Here is a 14,185-nt window from a genome sequence, read left to right on the forward strand (position 1 = left end):
AGTGAATAATGTATAATGCAAGCTGAGGTGACATTGACTATATCATGGAATTCACTGAAGGATATTTCACAACAGGAACAGATAAATTTGCAGAATGTTTTGGTAATTATTACTATGACATATTCTTAATTCACGGAGGAAGAAGACCATTCCTTAACATGCTCAAAACAATGTTAATGGTCATTATTTCAAGTTATCGTGCAAATACATCTAAGTAATTTAAATATATTAATAAGTCAGGCATGTGAAATCTTGCCACATAGTCATGAAAGTCTCATGGCACAAAATGAAGCAGAAAGAACAAAAAATGAAAAAACAAACTCAGTCTTTTGACATTAGTGAAACTGTTAAATTATGCAAGTGAAACATCACTAACCTATTTCTAATATGGTGTAAAATCTAACTGTATTCTAAGGTTACTGAAAATGACCAATTTTAACAAACTATAGTCTGAGTTGTAGTTAGATATTCCAAAACACTATTGACTAGTGTAGAATAAAATGAAAATCGCACAGCATTACCTGTTCCTGTCCAGGTTGCGTGACAGGAATCGTGCTGAGATACTGAGGCGGGAGTTGATCAGACGAGAACTGGCTAATGGATCCTGACTTATTTCCTTCTCCAGGTTGTCCAAGCCACATTCAAATTTTTCTATCGACAGCTGAGGTGTGAAGCTCAGGTTTTCAAATGCATCTTTTAGGAATCTCTCCTGTATAAGATCATGTGTAATCAACTCTAATAATATTTTAACAAACAAAAATAAAATATTCTGCTGGCTAAATACTAAACACGATATCTAAATATTAATCATGATATCTAAATATTAAGCATGACCTGAAACTGCACTGAAACCTTCTGCTGAAAGTTGATATTAACAAGGTTGTAGTAAAATTTTGCAAAAGATTAGTTGTCTTTACCTAACTAAAGGTGAACAAGATGTAAAACTGAAAGCATATTCTCTACAGAATGTACCACGACTATGTTAACTCAACAAAATGGAATTTTAAACATGAAGTAGTCTTAATTTATACTAAGTTAATTGTGTTAAATATTTTTTTGTGCAAAACGTTAGTTGATAATTAGTGGTTCCTGATCACAGGACCATACATTAGATTTTCAACCCATTCAGTGTTTATACCTTTACAGTGATTAACAGTGATTAAAATAAGCAGACATATATAGATGGTGGTGGATGACTGATAGAATATTACCGTCTTTTGTTTACTTTATTAAGAAATTCTAATTTGAGGGACTAAGGTTTCTTTCAATGGATTTCCAGGAAAAGTATATATTCCCTCATTACAATCACAGAGTATAACTTATTAGGAAATATTAGATGCATACAATTATACTACAACTTCATGAAGGGAGATCCACCTTGTACTGCATAATAATGATGGATTGCATTATAACAGGAACCATGTTATATTGAAGTTGGACTTATAACAGGAACTATGTTATAAAGAAGACTTGTTTATAACAGAAACCATATTTTACTGAATGGCCTTATTGTGAGAGTGCTGTATTAATCCATAAGGATTAGACCCCCTCCCCTCAATATCCTGAAATAGGAGTCTTGAATTCACAGCCACTAAACACTACGGTTAACATGCTTCTGGTAAAATGATGGATTTAACTCAAATCTTAAATACTGCCTTTTATTACATGCAAACAACCTAACTACAGTACATGCGGAGACTAGTTTATATACCCTATTTGGTGTTTTAGGATCATCCATTGGTGTTGTTGGTCCGGCTGAGTGTCCAGAGTCTTCATCTTCCTCAGCATCCTCAAGAGAGATGGGATCTGTGCTCTCCGAGTCAGCATCTTGACTCCTGTCTAGGGATGTAATGGAATGTTTTGACAATCGGCTTCGGAGCCGAGCATCTCCATCCTCTTTTGCAGCAAACACCCGATAACTGAAAGAGACAACAAAAATAATCTTCAAATCAATTTGCTAAATTTTCAAATTTTCTCACTGCCATTTTGGAGTTATTTCGAAATGCATGATATGAAATATGAATCATTTTTGTAGTTTTGCATTCACAAAATAAGTACAAATATGAAAAAAAAAATTTCTTCTTTTTTTCTTAAGATTTCACTGCACGTTATTTGTGTAGCAAATCATCAATTTAAAAGAAAACATTGTCTCCAGAACATCTGCCTCATATGACCGACCCACAACATTACTATATTCCTAAAAATTAAAATCAATATTAGTTAAATCGTAAAACCTTATAAGAATATTTCCTTTGAAATCCTTTCTTGAAGGAAATCAACATACACCTTGCCCTTGATAACTTCAGAGTGATATGGTCTAAAAACATAGACTGTGTAAGTCAGGGCACAAGACTGGTTAACAGAGCACAGTGGGGGAGGGGGAGTATGGCCAGTAATTGTTGATGCACAAGGAAGGATTATAATTGCTATGGTCTTTACACACAAAAAATGATTTCATGGACAATGATATATGTATATATTAATTATAGTCTTGGGAAGACAACTGAGGTCAATAACTTGTTGAAATAGTTTTAACAGAATTCAACTGGACATGCAGTGCTCAGAGATACTGGACAATAATAAAGGAGTTGCCTAATATAGTAAGCAAAATAAAATAACAATTCTCAACATCATTTTCAACGATGTAAAATTAAGGTATAGGATTACACAAATCATGTACATCTAAAAGAAGTTAAAGATAAAACATTTGTAAGAACATCAAACTGAAAGAAGTAGAGGGTCATCAAATTTCTTTTGTCACTTGTGTAATATATCCGTCCTGATTGGATTTAACATAGAATTCAATAGGATTTTGACTTGGAGATGTTTTACAAAATTGTATCTGTAACATCAGTGTAATACAACCCTCTTGATTGGACCTGACATTGGATTCAATAGGAATCAGACTTTGAGGAAATGTTGTATGTCTGTCACATCAATGTAATATGACTCTCCTCACTGGACTTCGGATTCAATAGGAATCTGAGTTTGAGATGTTTTACAAAACTGTATCTATCACACAAGTGTAATTTTACTTGACATATGATTCAACAGGAATCTGAGATGTTTTATGAAACCAAATCTGTCACATCAATGTAATATGACCATCTTGACTAGGCTTGAAATACTATTCAATAGGAACCTGAGCTGTTTTACAAAACCAAATCTGTTTGTCACATTGGTGTAATATTACCATCTTGATTTGACTTGATAAAGGATTCAACGGGAATTTTAGCTGATGTTTTACAATATATGTTTACCTGTCACATCAATATAACATGACCTTCTTGATTGAATTTGACCTAGGATCCAATAGGAATTTACCCTGAAGAGATGTTTGAAATGTTTTTAAAAATCTGTCTACCAAATCCTGTACCCTGCCAAAATGCCTGCTAGAGGACAGTTGTTGTTGTTGTGGGGTTTAACGCCATTTATCAGCACATGATAGGCTATGTATGGTGGCCAGTATTAATGGTGGAGGAAGAACCTGGGAAAACCCCGGGAAGAACCACCGACCCACGAGAAGCTACTGGCAGGCTTTCTCACATACCCACATTGGCTGAATCCTAGACTTGAACCCACGCAAACAGAGGTGAGATGGGAGTGATCTGTAACGGACAGCGCTTTAGACCACTAGGCCACTCGGGGCCCTGCTAGAGGACAGAAGGATTTATCAAAGAGAAGGAATAGGAATCGTAAGTTTTTCTCTGGAAATGGAAGTATGAATGATGGATGGACGCGTGAACCTATCGACAAAAGCAAACAAAATTTTGAAATTGAAAATTATGAATGGCAAAAGGCACATGTGGACCACTAATCCAAATGTGTACTGTGAATGGCTTGGAAAACAAAACTGAATGCCATAAAGAGGCCACACCCAAATTAATCAAGATATCTTAGATGGATGGATGGCCAGACAAATTAACAAAAACATTAGAAATATTGAAACTGAAGAACTGTGAATATCAAAAAGGCATATCTAGACCACTAGTCTGAAATGTGTACCAAACACACATGTAGTCCACAAATCTAAAAATGTGTATCAAATGACAGATTTAGAATATTAGTGCAATATATGTACCAAGGCATTTCCAGATCAACAGTCTAACACATGTACCAAAAGGTACATCTACACCACCAGTCTAACACATGTACCAAATAGACACATTTAGACCACCAGTCTAACACATGTACTGAAAAGACATTTAGACCACCAGTCTAATACGTGTACTAAATGACACATTTAGACCATTAGTCTAACACATGTAGTAAAAGATGTGTGTGTGTGTGTGTGTGTGTGTGTGTGATTAGGATTTTTAATGTAGCTTTAACAATTTTTCAGTCATATCGCCATGATGTCTGCAGTGTGGTAGTTTACAGTGATGTCTAGTACTGGGGCATCATGGCGCAGACATGTAGCATGATGTCCAACCCAGTCACATTATCCTGATACCAGGCCTACCAGTCCTAACACTATCCTCTTAATGCTGAGTGCCTAGCAAGGCAGCTGTTAGTACCATATTTGTAAGTCTTTGGTATGACTTGGCCTGGGTTTTAACTCTTGACCTCCTGTTTCCGAGGCAGACAGTCTAACCACTAGGCCACCAGAGTGGTCTCTATTTTCTAAAAGATGCATCCAGACCACTAGTCTAATATATGTATATACCAAGACACATCCTACCATTAGTCTAATATATGTATATACCAAGGCACATCCAGACCACTAGTCTAATATATGTACATGTATATACCAAGGCACATCCAGACCATTAGTCTAATATATGTACATGTATATACCAAGACACATCCAGACCACCAGTCACATCCAGACCACTAGTCTAATATATGTATATACCAAGGCACATCCAGACCACTTGTCTAATATATGTACATGTATATACCAAGGCACATCCAGACCACCAGTCACATCCAGACCATTAGTCTAATATATGTATATACCAAGACACATCCAGACCACTAGTCTAATATATGTATATACCAAGGCACATCCAGACCACTTGTCTAATATATGTACATGTATATACCAAGGCACATCTAGACCATTAGTCTAATATATGTACATGTATATACCAAGACACATCCAGACCACCAGTCACATCCAGACCACTAGTCTAATATATGTATATACCAAGGCACATCCAGACCATTAGTCTAATATATGTATATACCAAGGCACATCCAGACCACTAGTCTAATATACGTACATGTATATACCAAGACACATCCAGACCACCAGTCACATCCAGACCACTAGTCTAATATATGTATATACCAAGGCACATCCAGACCACTAGTCTAATATATGTATATACCAAGGCACATCCAGACCACTTGTCTAATATATGTACATGTATATACCAAGGCACATCCAGACCATTAGTCTAATATATGTACATGTATATACCAAGGCACATCCAGACCATTAGTCTAATATATGTACATGTATATACCAAGACACATTCAGACCACCAGTCTAATATATGTACATGTATATACCAAGACACATCCAGACCACCAGTCTAATATATGTACATGTATATACCAAGGCACATCCAGACCATTAGTCTAATATATGTACATGTATATACCAAGGCACATCCAGACCATTAGTCTAATATATGTACATGTATATACCAAGACACATCCAGACCACCAGTCTAATATATGTACATGTATATACCAAGGACATCCAGACCATTAGTCTAATATATGTACATGTATATACCAAGGCACATCCAGACCATTAGTCTAATATATGTACATGTATATACCAAGACACATCCAGACCACCAGTCGGTTCTTCCTCCACCATTAATACTGGCCGCCATGTATAGCCTATCGTGTGCTGAAAAATGGCGTTAAACCCCACAACAACAACAACAACAACCAGACCACCAGTCACATCCAGACCACTAGTCTAATATATGTATATACCAAGGCACATCCAGACCACTTGTCTAATATATGTACATGTATATACCAAGGCACATCCAGACCACTAGTCTAATATATGTACATGTATATACCAAGACATATCCAGACCACTTGTCTAATATATGTACATGTATATACCAAGACACATCCAGACCACCAGTCACATCCAGACCACTAGTCTAATATATGTATATACCAAGGCGCATCCAGACCATTAGTCTAATATAGGTATACACCAAGGCGCATCCAGACCACTAGTCTAATATATGTATATACCAAGGCGCATCCAGACCACTAGTCTAATATATGTATATACCAAGGCGCATCCAGACCACTAGTCTAATATATGTATATACCAAGGCGCATCCAGACTACTGTTTCATGTGTACTAAAAGGCACATGTAGACCATCAGTATAATGTGTTCCAAAAGGCACATTGAGACCACCAGTCTAACATGTGTACTAAAAGATGCATCTATACTACCAAAAAGTACACCTAAACCACTAGTCTAATGTTTAAAGACACATTTAAACCACCAGTCTAATCTGTGTACCAAAATGCACATCCAGACCACCAGTCTAATATGTACCAAATGACACATTGACCACCAGTCTAACACATTTACAAAAAGACACATTAAGACTAGTCTAATATATGTATATACCAAGGCACATCCAGACCACTAGTCTAATATATGTACATGTATAGACCAAGACACATCCAGACCACCAGTCACATCCAGACCACTAGTCTAATATATCTATATACCAAGTCACATCCAGACCATTAGTCTAATATATGTACATGTATATACCAAGACACATCCAGACCACCAGTCACATCCAGACCACTAGTCTAATATATGTATATACCAAGGTGCATCCAGACCACTAGTCTAATATATGTATATACCAAGGCGCATCCAGACTACTGTTTCATGTGTACTAAAAGGCACATGTAGACCATCAGTATAATGTGTTCCTAAAGGTGCATTGAGACCACCAGTCTAACATGTGTACTAAAAGATGCATCTATACTACCAGTCTAATATGTGTACCATAAGACACAATTAGACCACCAGAATAATGTTTATCAAAAGACACATTCAGACTAACCATCTAACACATGTACCAAATAGCACATTTAGTACATCAGTCTAACATGTGTACCAAAAGGCACATTTAGACCACCAGTCTAATAAACATACCAAAATTAAACCACTAGTCTAACATGTCTACCAAAAGACACATTTTGAACACCAGTCTAATATGTTGTTGTTGTAGGGTTTAAAGCCATTTCTCAGCACAAGATATACTAGACATGGCAGCCTGTATAACTGGTAGAAGAAGAATCCTGGACAACCCCAGGAAGAACCACTGACCCATGAGAAGCTACTGGCAAGCTTTCTCACACAGCCACATTGGCTGAATCCTAGACTCGAACACACGCAGACAGAGGCGAGATGGCAGTGATCTGGAATGGTAACCACTTTAGACCACTTGGCCACTCAGGGCCCCAGTCTAATATGTACCAAAAGACATATCTAGACACAAGTAAAATAGGAGTACCATGTTTCACAGAAATACCTTGAACAATATTGGAAATTTACCCCAGAAACAAATGTGTAACTAATGGATGGATGGAGGAATGAATGGATGAATAGACAAATGGACAAAGCTATTAACAATACTGAAACTGAAGAATTGCGAGTTGCAAAGGGTATATCTACAACACACATCTAAAATGTGTATTACGTTTCAAATGGACATTTTGAATGATTTTTTAATTATGCTCCAGAAACAAGTGTGACTTGGATGGGCAAACTGATGGGTGGACAAAACCCATTTCTATATTTTTCATTCATGTCATCAAACCTGTTGCAATATGGCTGTCTATTTCTGAGTTTACTACCACTATAAAACTGTAATTCTGCTATTTTCATTTCTTATGCAATATTAAAGTGTAAGTAATACTCGTTATGTGGGCACATATGGCAAACAGTAAATTTTCACAACGATGCATTATTGTGAGAACATAATGGAAAATAGTAAATTTTTCTTATGATGTACCTGTGAGCACATATGGTAAACAGTAAATTTGTCTTATGATGCATTACTGTGAGTACATATAGCAAACAGTAAATTTTTTAAATGATGCATTACTGTGAGCACATAATGGCAAATACTAAATTCTTCACATGATGCATTACTGTGAACACATAATGGCAAACAATAAATTCTTCACATGATGCAATACTGTGAGCACATATGGCAAACTGTAAATTTGTCTCATGATGCATTATTGTGAGCACATATGGCAAACAGTAAATTTTTTAAATGATGCATTACTGTGAGCACATAATGGCAAATACTAAATTCTTCACATGATGCATTACTGTGAACACATAATGGCAAACAGTAAATTCTTCACATGATGCAATACTGTGAGCACATATGGCAAACAGTAAATTTGTCTCATGATGCATTATTTTGAGCACATATGGCAAACAGTAAATTTTTAAATGATGCATTACTATGAGCACATAATGGCAAATACTAAATTCTTCACATGATGCATTGCTGTGAGCACATATGGCAAACAGTAAATTTGTCTCATGATGCATTATTTTGAGCACATATGGCAAACAGTAAATTTTTTAAATGATGCATTACTATGAGCACGTAATGGCAAATACTAAATTCTTCACATGATGCATTACTATGAACACATAATGGCAAACAGTAAATTCTTCACATGATACATTACTGTGAACACATAATAGCAAACAGTAAATTCTTCACATGATGCATTACTGTGAACACATAATGGCAACAGTAAATTCTTCACATGATGCATTACTGTGAACACATAATGGCAAACAGTAAATTCTTCACATGATGCATTACTGTGAACACATAATGGCAAACAGTAAATTTTTCACATGATGCATTACTGTGAACACAATGGCAAACAGTAAATTTTTCACATGATGCATTACTGTGAACACAATGGCAAATAGTAAATTTTTCACATGATGCATTACTGTGAACACATAATGGCAAACAGTAAAATTTTCACATGATGCATTACTGTGAACACATAATAGCAAACAGTAAATTTTTCACATGATGCATTACTGTGAACACATAATGGCAAACAGTAAAATTTTCACATGATGCATTACTGTGAACACAATGGCAAACAGTAAATTTTTCACATGACGCATTACTGTGAACACACATGGCAAACAGTAAATTTTTCACATGATGCATTACTGTGAACACATAATGGCAAACAGTAAAATTTTCACATGATGCATTACTGTGAACACATAATGGCAAACAGTAAATTTTTCACATGATGCATTACTGTGAACACAATGGCAAATAGTAAATTTTTCACATGATGCATTACTGTGAACACATAATGGCAAACAGTAAAATTTTCACATGATGCATTACTGTGAACACAATGGCAAACAGTAAATTCTTCACATGATGCATTACTGTGAACACATAATGGAAAACAGTAAATTTTTCACATGATGCATTACTGTGAACACATAATGGCAAACAGTGAATTTTTCACAAGATGCATTATTGTGAGCACATCAATGCAAACAGTAAATTCTTCAGCAAAAATACTACTGTTTCTTCTTGGATCTAACTTGAAAATACATTTATATGTACTTCATACTTTTCTACTTGCTAAAAAGAAAATGGACACTAACACTCAAAGATATAATGAAAACTGGAACAGGATCTGCAACAAATGTTTTAAGACATGAATTTAAAAACAAGAAACAAAGGCCAAAGCCATGTGCTAGGAAAGAGTCTCTAAAAATATATACTGAAGATCTACAAGTAATACCAAATGCTTCACCTAACATCCTGAAATTCATCAAAACAAACTTTTTTAATACAATGTATGTGTAGGTACAAATAACATTTTGGATATTCTAGATAAATGGCACTAGCTCTCATTTCTCTGTCATAATATAGCCAAAGAAATTTCTAAAAGTATAGTTAGTAATTGCACATCAACATCATTTGTAAAATAATGGAAGGACTTTATGCACAGATACTTTCACTCAGTGTTTGTCAAATTCTACTGAGCAGGAATTTTGAAAATAAAGTTGTGTAAATGTTTTGCTATATTTAGTAGTGGCCACCATATTTGATGGTGACTGGTACAATTTCTAAAAATATGAAAGGACTTCAAGTTATGGTGCTTTCTACCAAATTTGGTCAAATTCTGTTAAATGGCTTTATACATGAAGTTATTAAAGTTTTTTTTTTTTTTAATTTAAATTTTTAGTAATCATGGCCACATTTGATGCAGATCAGAATCTTTTATATAAAACTTAAAATCATCAATGCCTGGATGATGTCAGTCAAATTTAGTCAAATTCTTACTTGACAACGTATATTTTTGTGCATGTATTTGACAAGGTAAATACATTCTCAAATATGAATATTACTAGACAGTTAAGCTTTCACCAAAGTTTAGTCAAATTCTGTTGAATGGTTTTTTAGAAAAGTTTAGGGCTTGAACAATTTTCAGTTTTCTTCTCTGGCAGGGCAAGTGACTTGGAACTTGTACCAGTCCTGCATTAATTTTACTCATCCTACTCATCCTATACTGCACTTGACAATGGATCAGTGTAAAATGCAAATCATCCCTTTGCACAAGCGTCTTGAAAGAGTGACTTGCCCTTCCTCAGCCATCATGTGTAAATGCAAGTGGATGAATGCAATTATCAAGTCATAAAGTTCTTTAAAGGTATTTATTTTATGCTAAGCAGTGAATTACTTGATTTTCTAATTAAAATAATAATGATATTTCACTGTAGTGAAAAAATAACAATATTTTTTCACTACAGGAACTACTTTTTGGGGTCAGAACATACTTACCTCCCTTTGATTTTGCACCTTAGCAAATTAATAATTAATTATTAGCAGATATATAATCCCTGTCTGTTATCCTTGAAACTTGTAGTTTGTTATTCTGGAAATATCAGTTAATTTTTATCAATCTGACTGGACCTAATTTTGTGTGCAGGTACACACAGCACAGCAGAACATGTATGGTAAACAGCTGACATTACCATAAGAAATCTGTTAATTCAATGTGTCACAAAATTTAGGTAGCCAATGTATGTGGGCATAAAATAAAAAGAATATTTGCTTGAAACGAGTGAATAACGGGTACATTTCATCTCGTGGGTGAAAAACTCTAGTATTTTCACTCGATGGAATATATTCGTTATTCACTCGTTTCAAGCAAATATCCTCTATATCTTTTTTTATTAATGATGGCCGTATCTGATGGTAAATTGAAATCATTTGTACATATTTAATAGACATTTAAACCATTTTACATTCTTTCACTTTTGTTGAGCATTCAAACATTTTAATATTTTTTTTTATTAATGTTTAGTCATGTTTTCTGGCAGATCACCATCATCTGAACAAATATTGTTTTTAGTAATTTTTGGAATTTAGTAATGGCAGGCATATTTAATTGCAGATCAGCATCATTATTCTAAAATTGAAAACTATCCCAGTGATGATGCTTTAAATCAAATTTCGTCAACTTCTGCTGAATGGGTTGTTAGAAGACATCACCTAAAGATTTGTCTGTATTTCATAACAGTGCCCATCTTTTATGACAGATGGCATCTTTTGAGCAAGACCTTCAGTCAAGGGCTCAAACATTTTTACTTGTCCTGCAGGACAAATGACTTGGAACTTGTACTAGTCCTACATCAATTTTATTCATCCTACACTGTGCCTGATACTAAATCTGCTTCAAATACAACTCACCAATTCAGATGAGCATTTGGAAAAACTATCTTGGTCTTTTTCAGCCACCACTTGTAAATACGAGTGGATCAGTTGAATTTTTGAGTCCTGAAGTCATTTAAATGTTTTTCTACTTTTAATATAAGCTGTTATATTTGATGGCAAATTAGCATTATCTGAATAAAATTTTAAAGACCTTCATACCAGGACATTGGTAAATCTGGTCAAATTGTGCTTAGTGGTTCTTCAGATGTCATTTAAATGTTTGCTATATTTAAACATGGTGACCATATTTGATGGCAGATAAGCATCTTTTGAACAAATTTGAATAAGTGTTCATCTTAGGTTGCTTCTTTTCAAATGTGGTCAAATTATGTTTAAATGTACATAAGAAGATGTTCAAATGTATTTTTTTTAATTTGTAGTAATGGTGGCCATATTTGATGGTGGAATGTGATCATTTAAACAAATCTGGATGAGTTTTATCCCAGAATGCCATGGCAAATTCTGTTGAGTGGTTGTTGAGATTAAGTTGTTTTACTGTTTCTTTTCTTTTCTTCTACTGGTAGTAATGGTGGCTGTATTTGATGATGAATCAGTTTCATTTGAACATATCTGAAAGAACTTCACTGAGGATGAATGATGCACAACACATCAAAGGCAAACGACCATACTATAAACTCACTTGGCATTATTGCCAAATTGAATTAAAAACCTACCAACTAACACATTAACCCCTGGCAACAAGTTAACATAGCAGGAGGTAGTAGCCTACTGCCAAGCTCTGTAGCATCAAGGTCATGTAAGATACACTAAAGTGGGTCGTATTATATAAAGGAAGACAGATGTAGCTCTACAATGATACCAAATAATCTGAAGTTCTAGTTGCACTACAAAATACTGAGGGAAAAACCTCATTTTTTGGACCTGATTTTTTTTCTCCACCCAAAATTCATTATTGGTCAGAATTCAATTTTGTTTCCAGATTTTAGACTTCTCAGTCTCAGATCTAAGGCAGACTGGTATGAACTGCAAACAGACAGATGAACCTTTGCAAAAAGTAGGATAAGATGGGCATTTGGAATAAATAATGGTCTCAATAGGAAAATAATGATTCCATTAAGCAAAAAACAAAAAACAAAAAAAACCCAAATTATCTTTATTCTTCAAAAGACCTGTCTGAACTGGTAACAGACACCTCAAGGAAGAAACAAAACTACTCAAGCATCAAAGTTCATCCCATCTTTTGATTAGAGCTTGTACATAAGTCAAAAATATGTACATTTATATCCATTATATGCTACCAAAGGAATTAAGTGCTGTACCAGAAGGAGATTATTTATTACCCTGATGTATGACATTACCATGACAACGCTTCAGCAGAACCTCAATATTTCACCTGTGAATCTTGATATGATGTGCCCCTTTTATATCCGACACTGAACAACTTTAACCAAGAAACATAACAATGTCAAAACCATTACCATCCAAATGGTGATACCGATGTTTTGATGTATTTGCAGAACTGTTAGACATCTCTTTAGCTTCAATGCAGGATGGACAAATGAAACTGAATGCCCTTCAATACATCTTCCTATCATTGCAACATACAACTGTAATTGATGGATGGATATAATTTAAATAAATGGGACTACTAGGCCTTAATTTCACCAACATAAGACTTAAGTTAAATCAAGATTTAAGATTTTAAGTGATACTTAAATTTGTGCTAATCAGATCAATGGATTCTAAACTTTCATTTCATTCTTGATATAAGGAATGTTGGTGAAAGACAGGCACAATCTAATAAAATGCAATGTTAGCATGACATGGTACATGGTAGATGTAAATACCTGGATTTTTTGTTTATTTGATAGTGACCCTTGAGAAAGCAACCTTTGGTCAGCACTTTATTCCTATTAAACATTATTCCAGGCAGCTGTGTATGTGTGTTTGCATGCATGTATGTATATATGAGAGAGTGAGAGACAGAGAGAGAGATCGAGAGATCCTGATGCAATAAAATACCTGGAACCAAGAGTGCATAGTAAAGAAAACCACATATTAAAGCAATCAAAGATAAATTTCACTACAATACAAAACCACCTCAGCATCATTAAACCAAAGACACACCTATATACCCTAGTTTCATGTTGTTACCTTGAGATTTAATACAAACTGATATATCAGTTAAAAAGTAACTAAGAATAATAGAATACCGTGTTCATAGTGTGATCATCAACATTACTAATTTGAATTAATGCCAATGATTGTTAACCAAGTTTGAAATGATATATCTGTAAAGTACCATAGTTATAGTGCACAAGTATGGCCTGAACATTGTATTTCAATATGGCTTTTAAAAATTTTAATTAAAATGAACAGAAATAATAGCTTCAATAATGTTTCCAACTAAATAAAACGA

The 14,185-nt window shown here is 34.6% G+C and overlaps 1 protein-coding gene across 1 annotated transcript in view; it reads right to left on the reverse strand.

Moving 5' to 3' along the window:
- LOC149804759 (uncharacterized) overlaps nt 1-14,185 on the reverse strand; it is a 258,169-nt gene that overhangs the window by 48,520 nt on the left and 195,464 nt on the right. The window contains exons 24-25 of the mRNA XM_089944059.1: nt 1,712-1,919; nt 522-709 (exon numbers count right to left, since the gene is read on the reverse strand). Coding sequence (XP_089800185.1) covers nt 522-709; nt 1,712-1,919 — 396 coding nt within the window. The remainder of the gene's footprint in view (nt 1-521; nt 710-1,711; nt 1,920-14,185) is intronic.

This window comes from Sinohyriopsis cumingii, chromosome 2 (assembly GCF_028554795.1).
Source record: "Sinohyriopsis cumingii isolate HCF-2022 chromosome 2, ASM2855479v2, whole genome shotgun sequence".
NCBI classification, from domain to species: domain Eukaryota; kingdom Metazoa; phylum Mollusca; class Bivalvia; order Unionida; family Unionidae; genus Sinohyriopsis; species Sinohyriopsis cumingii.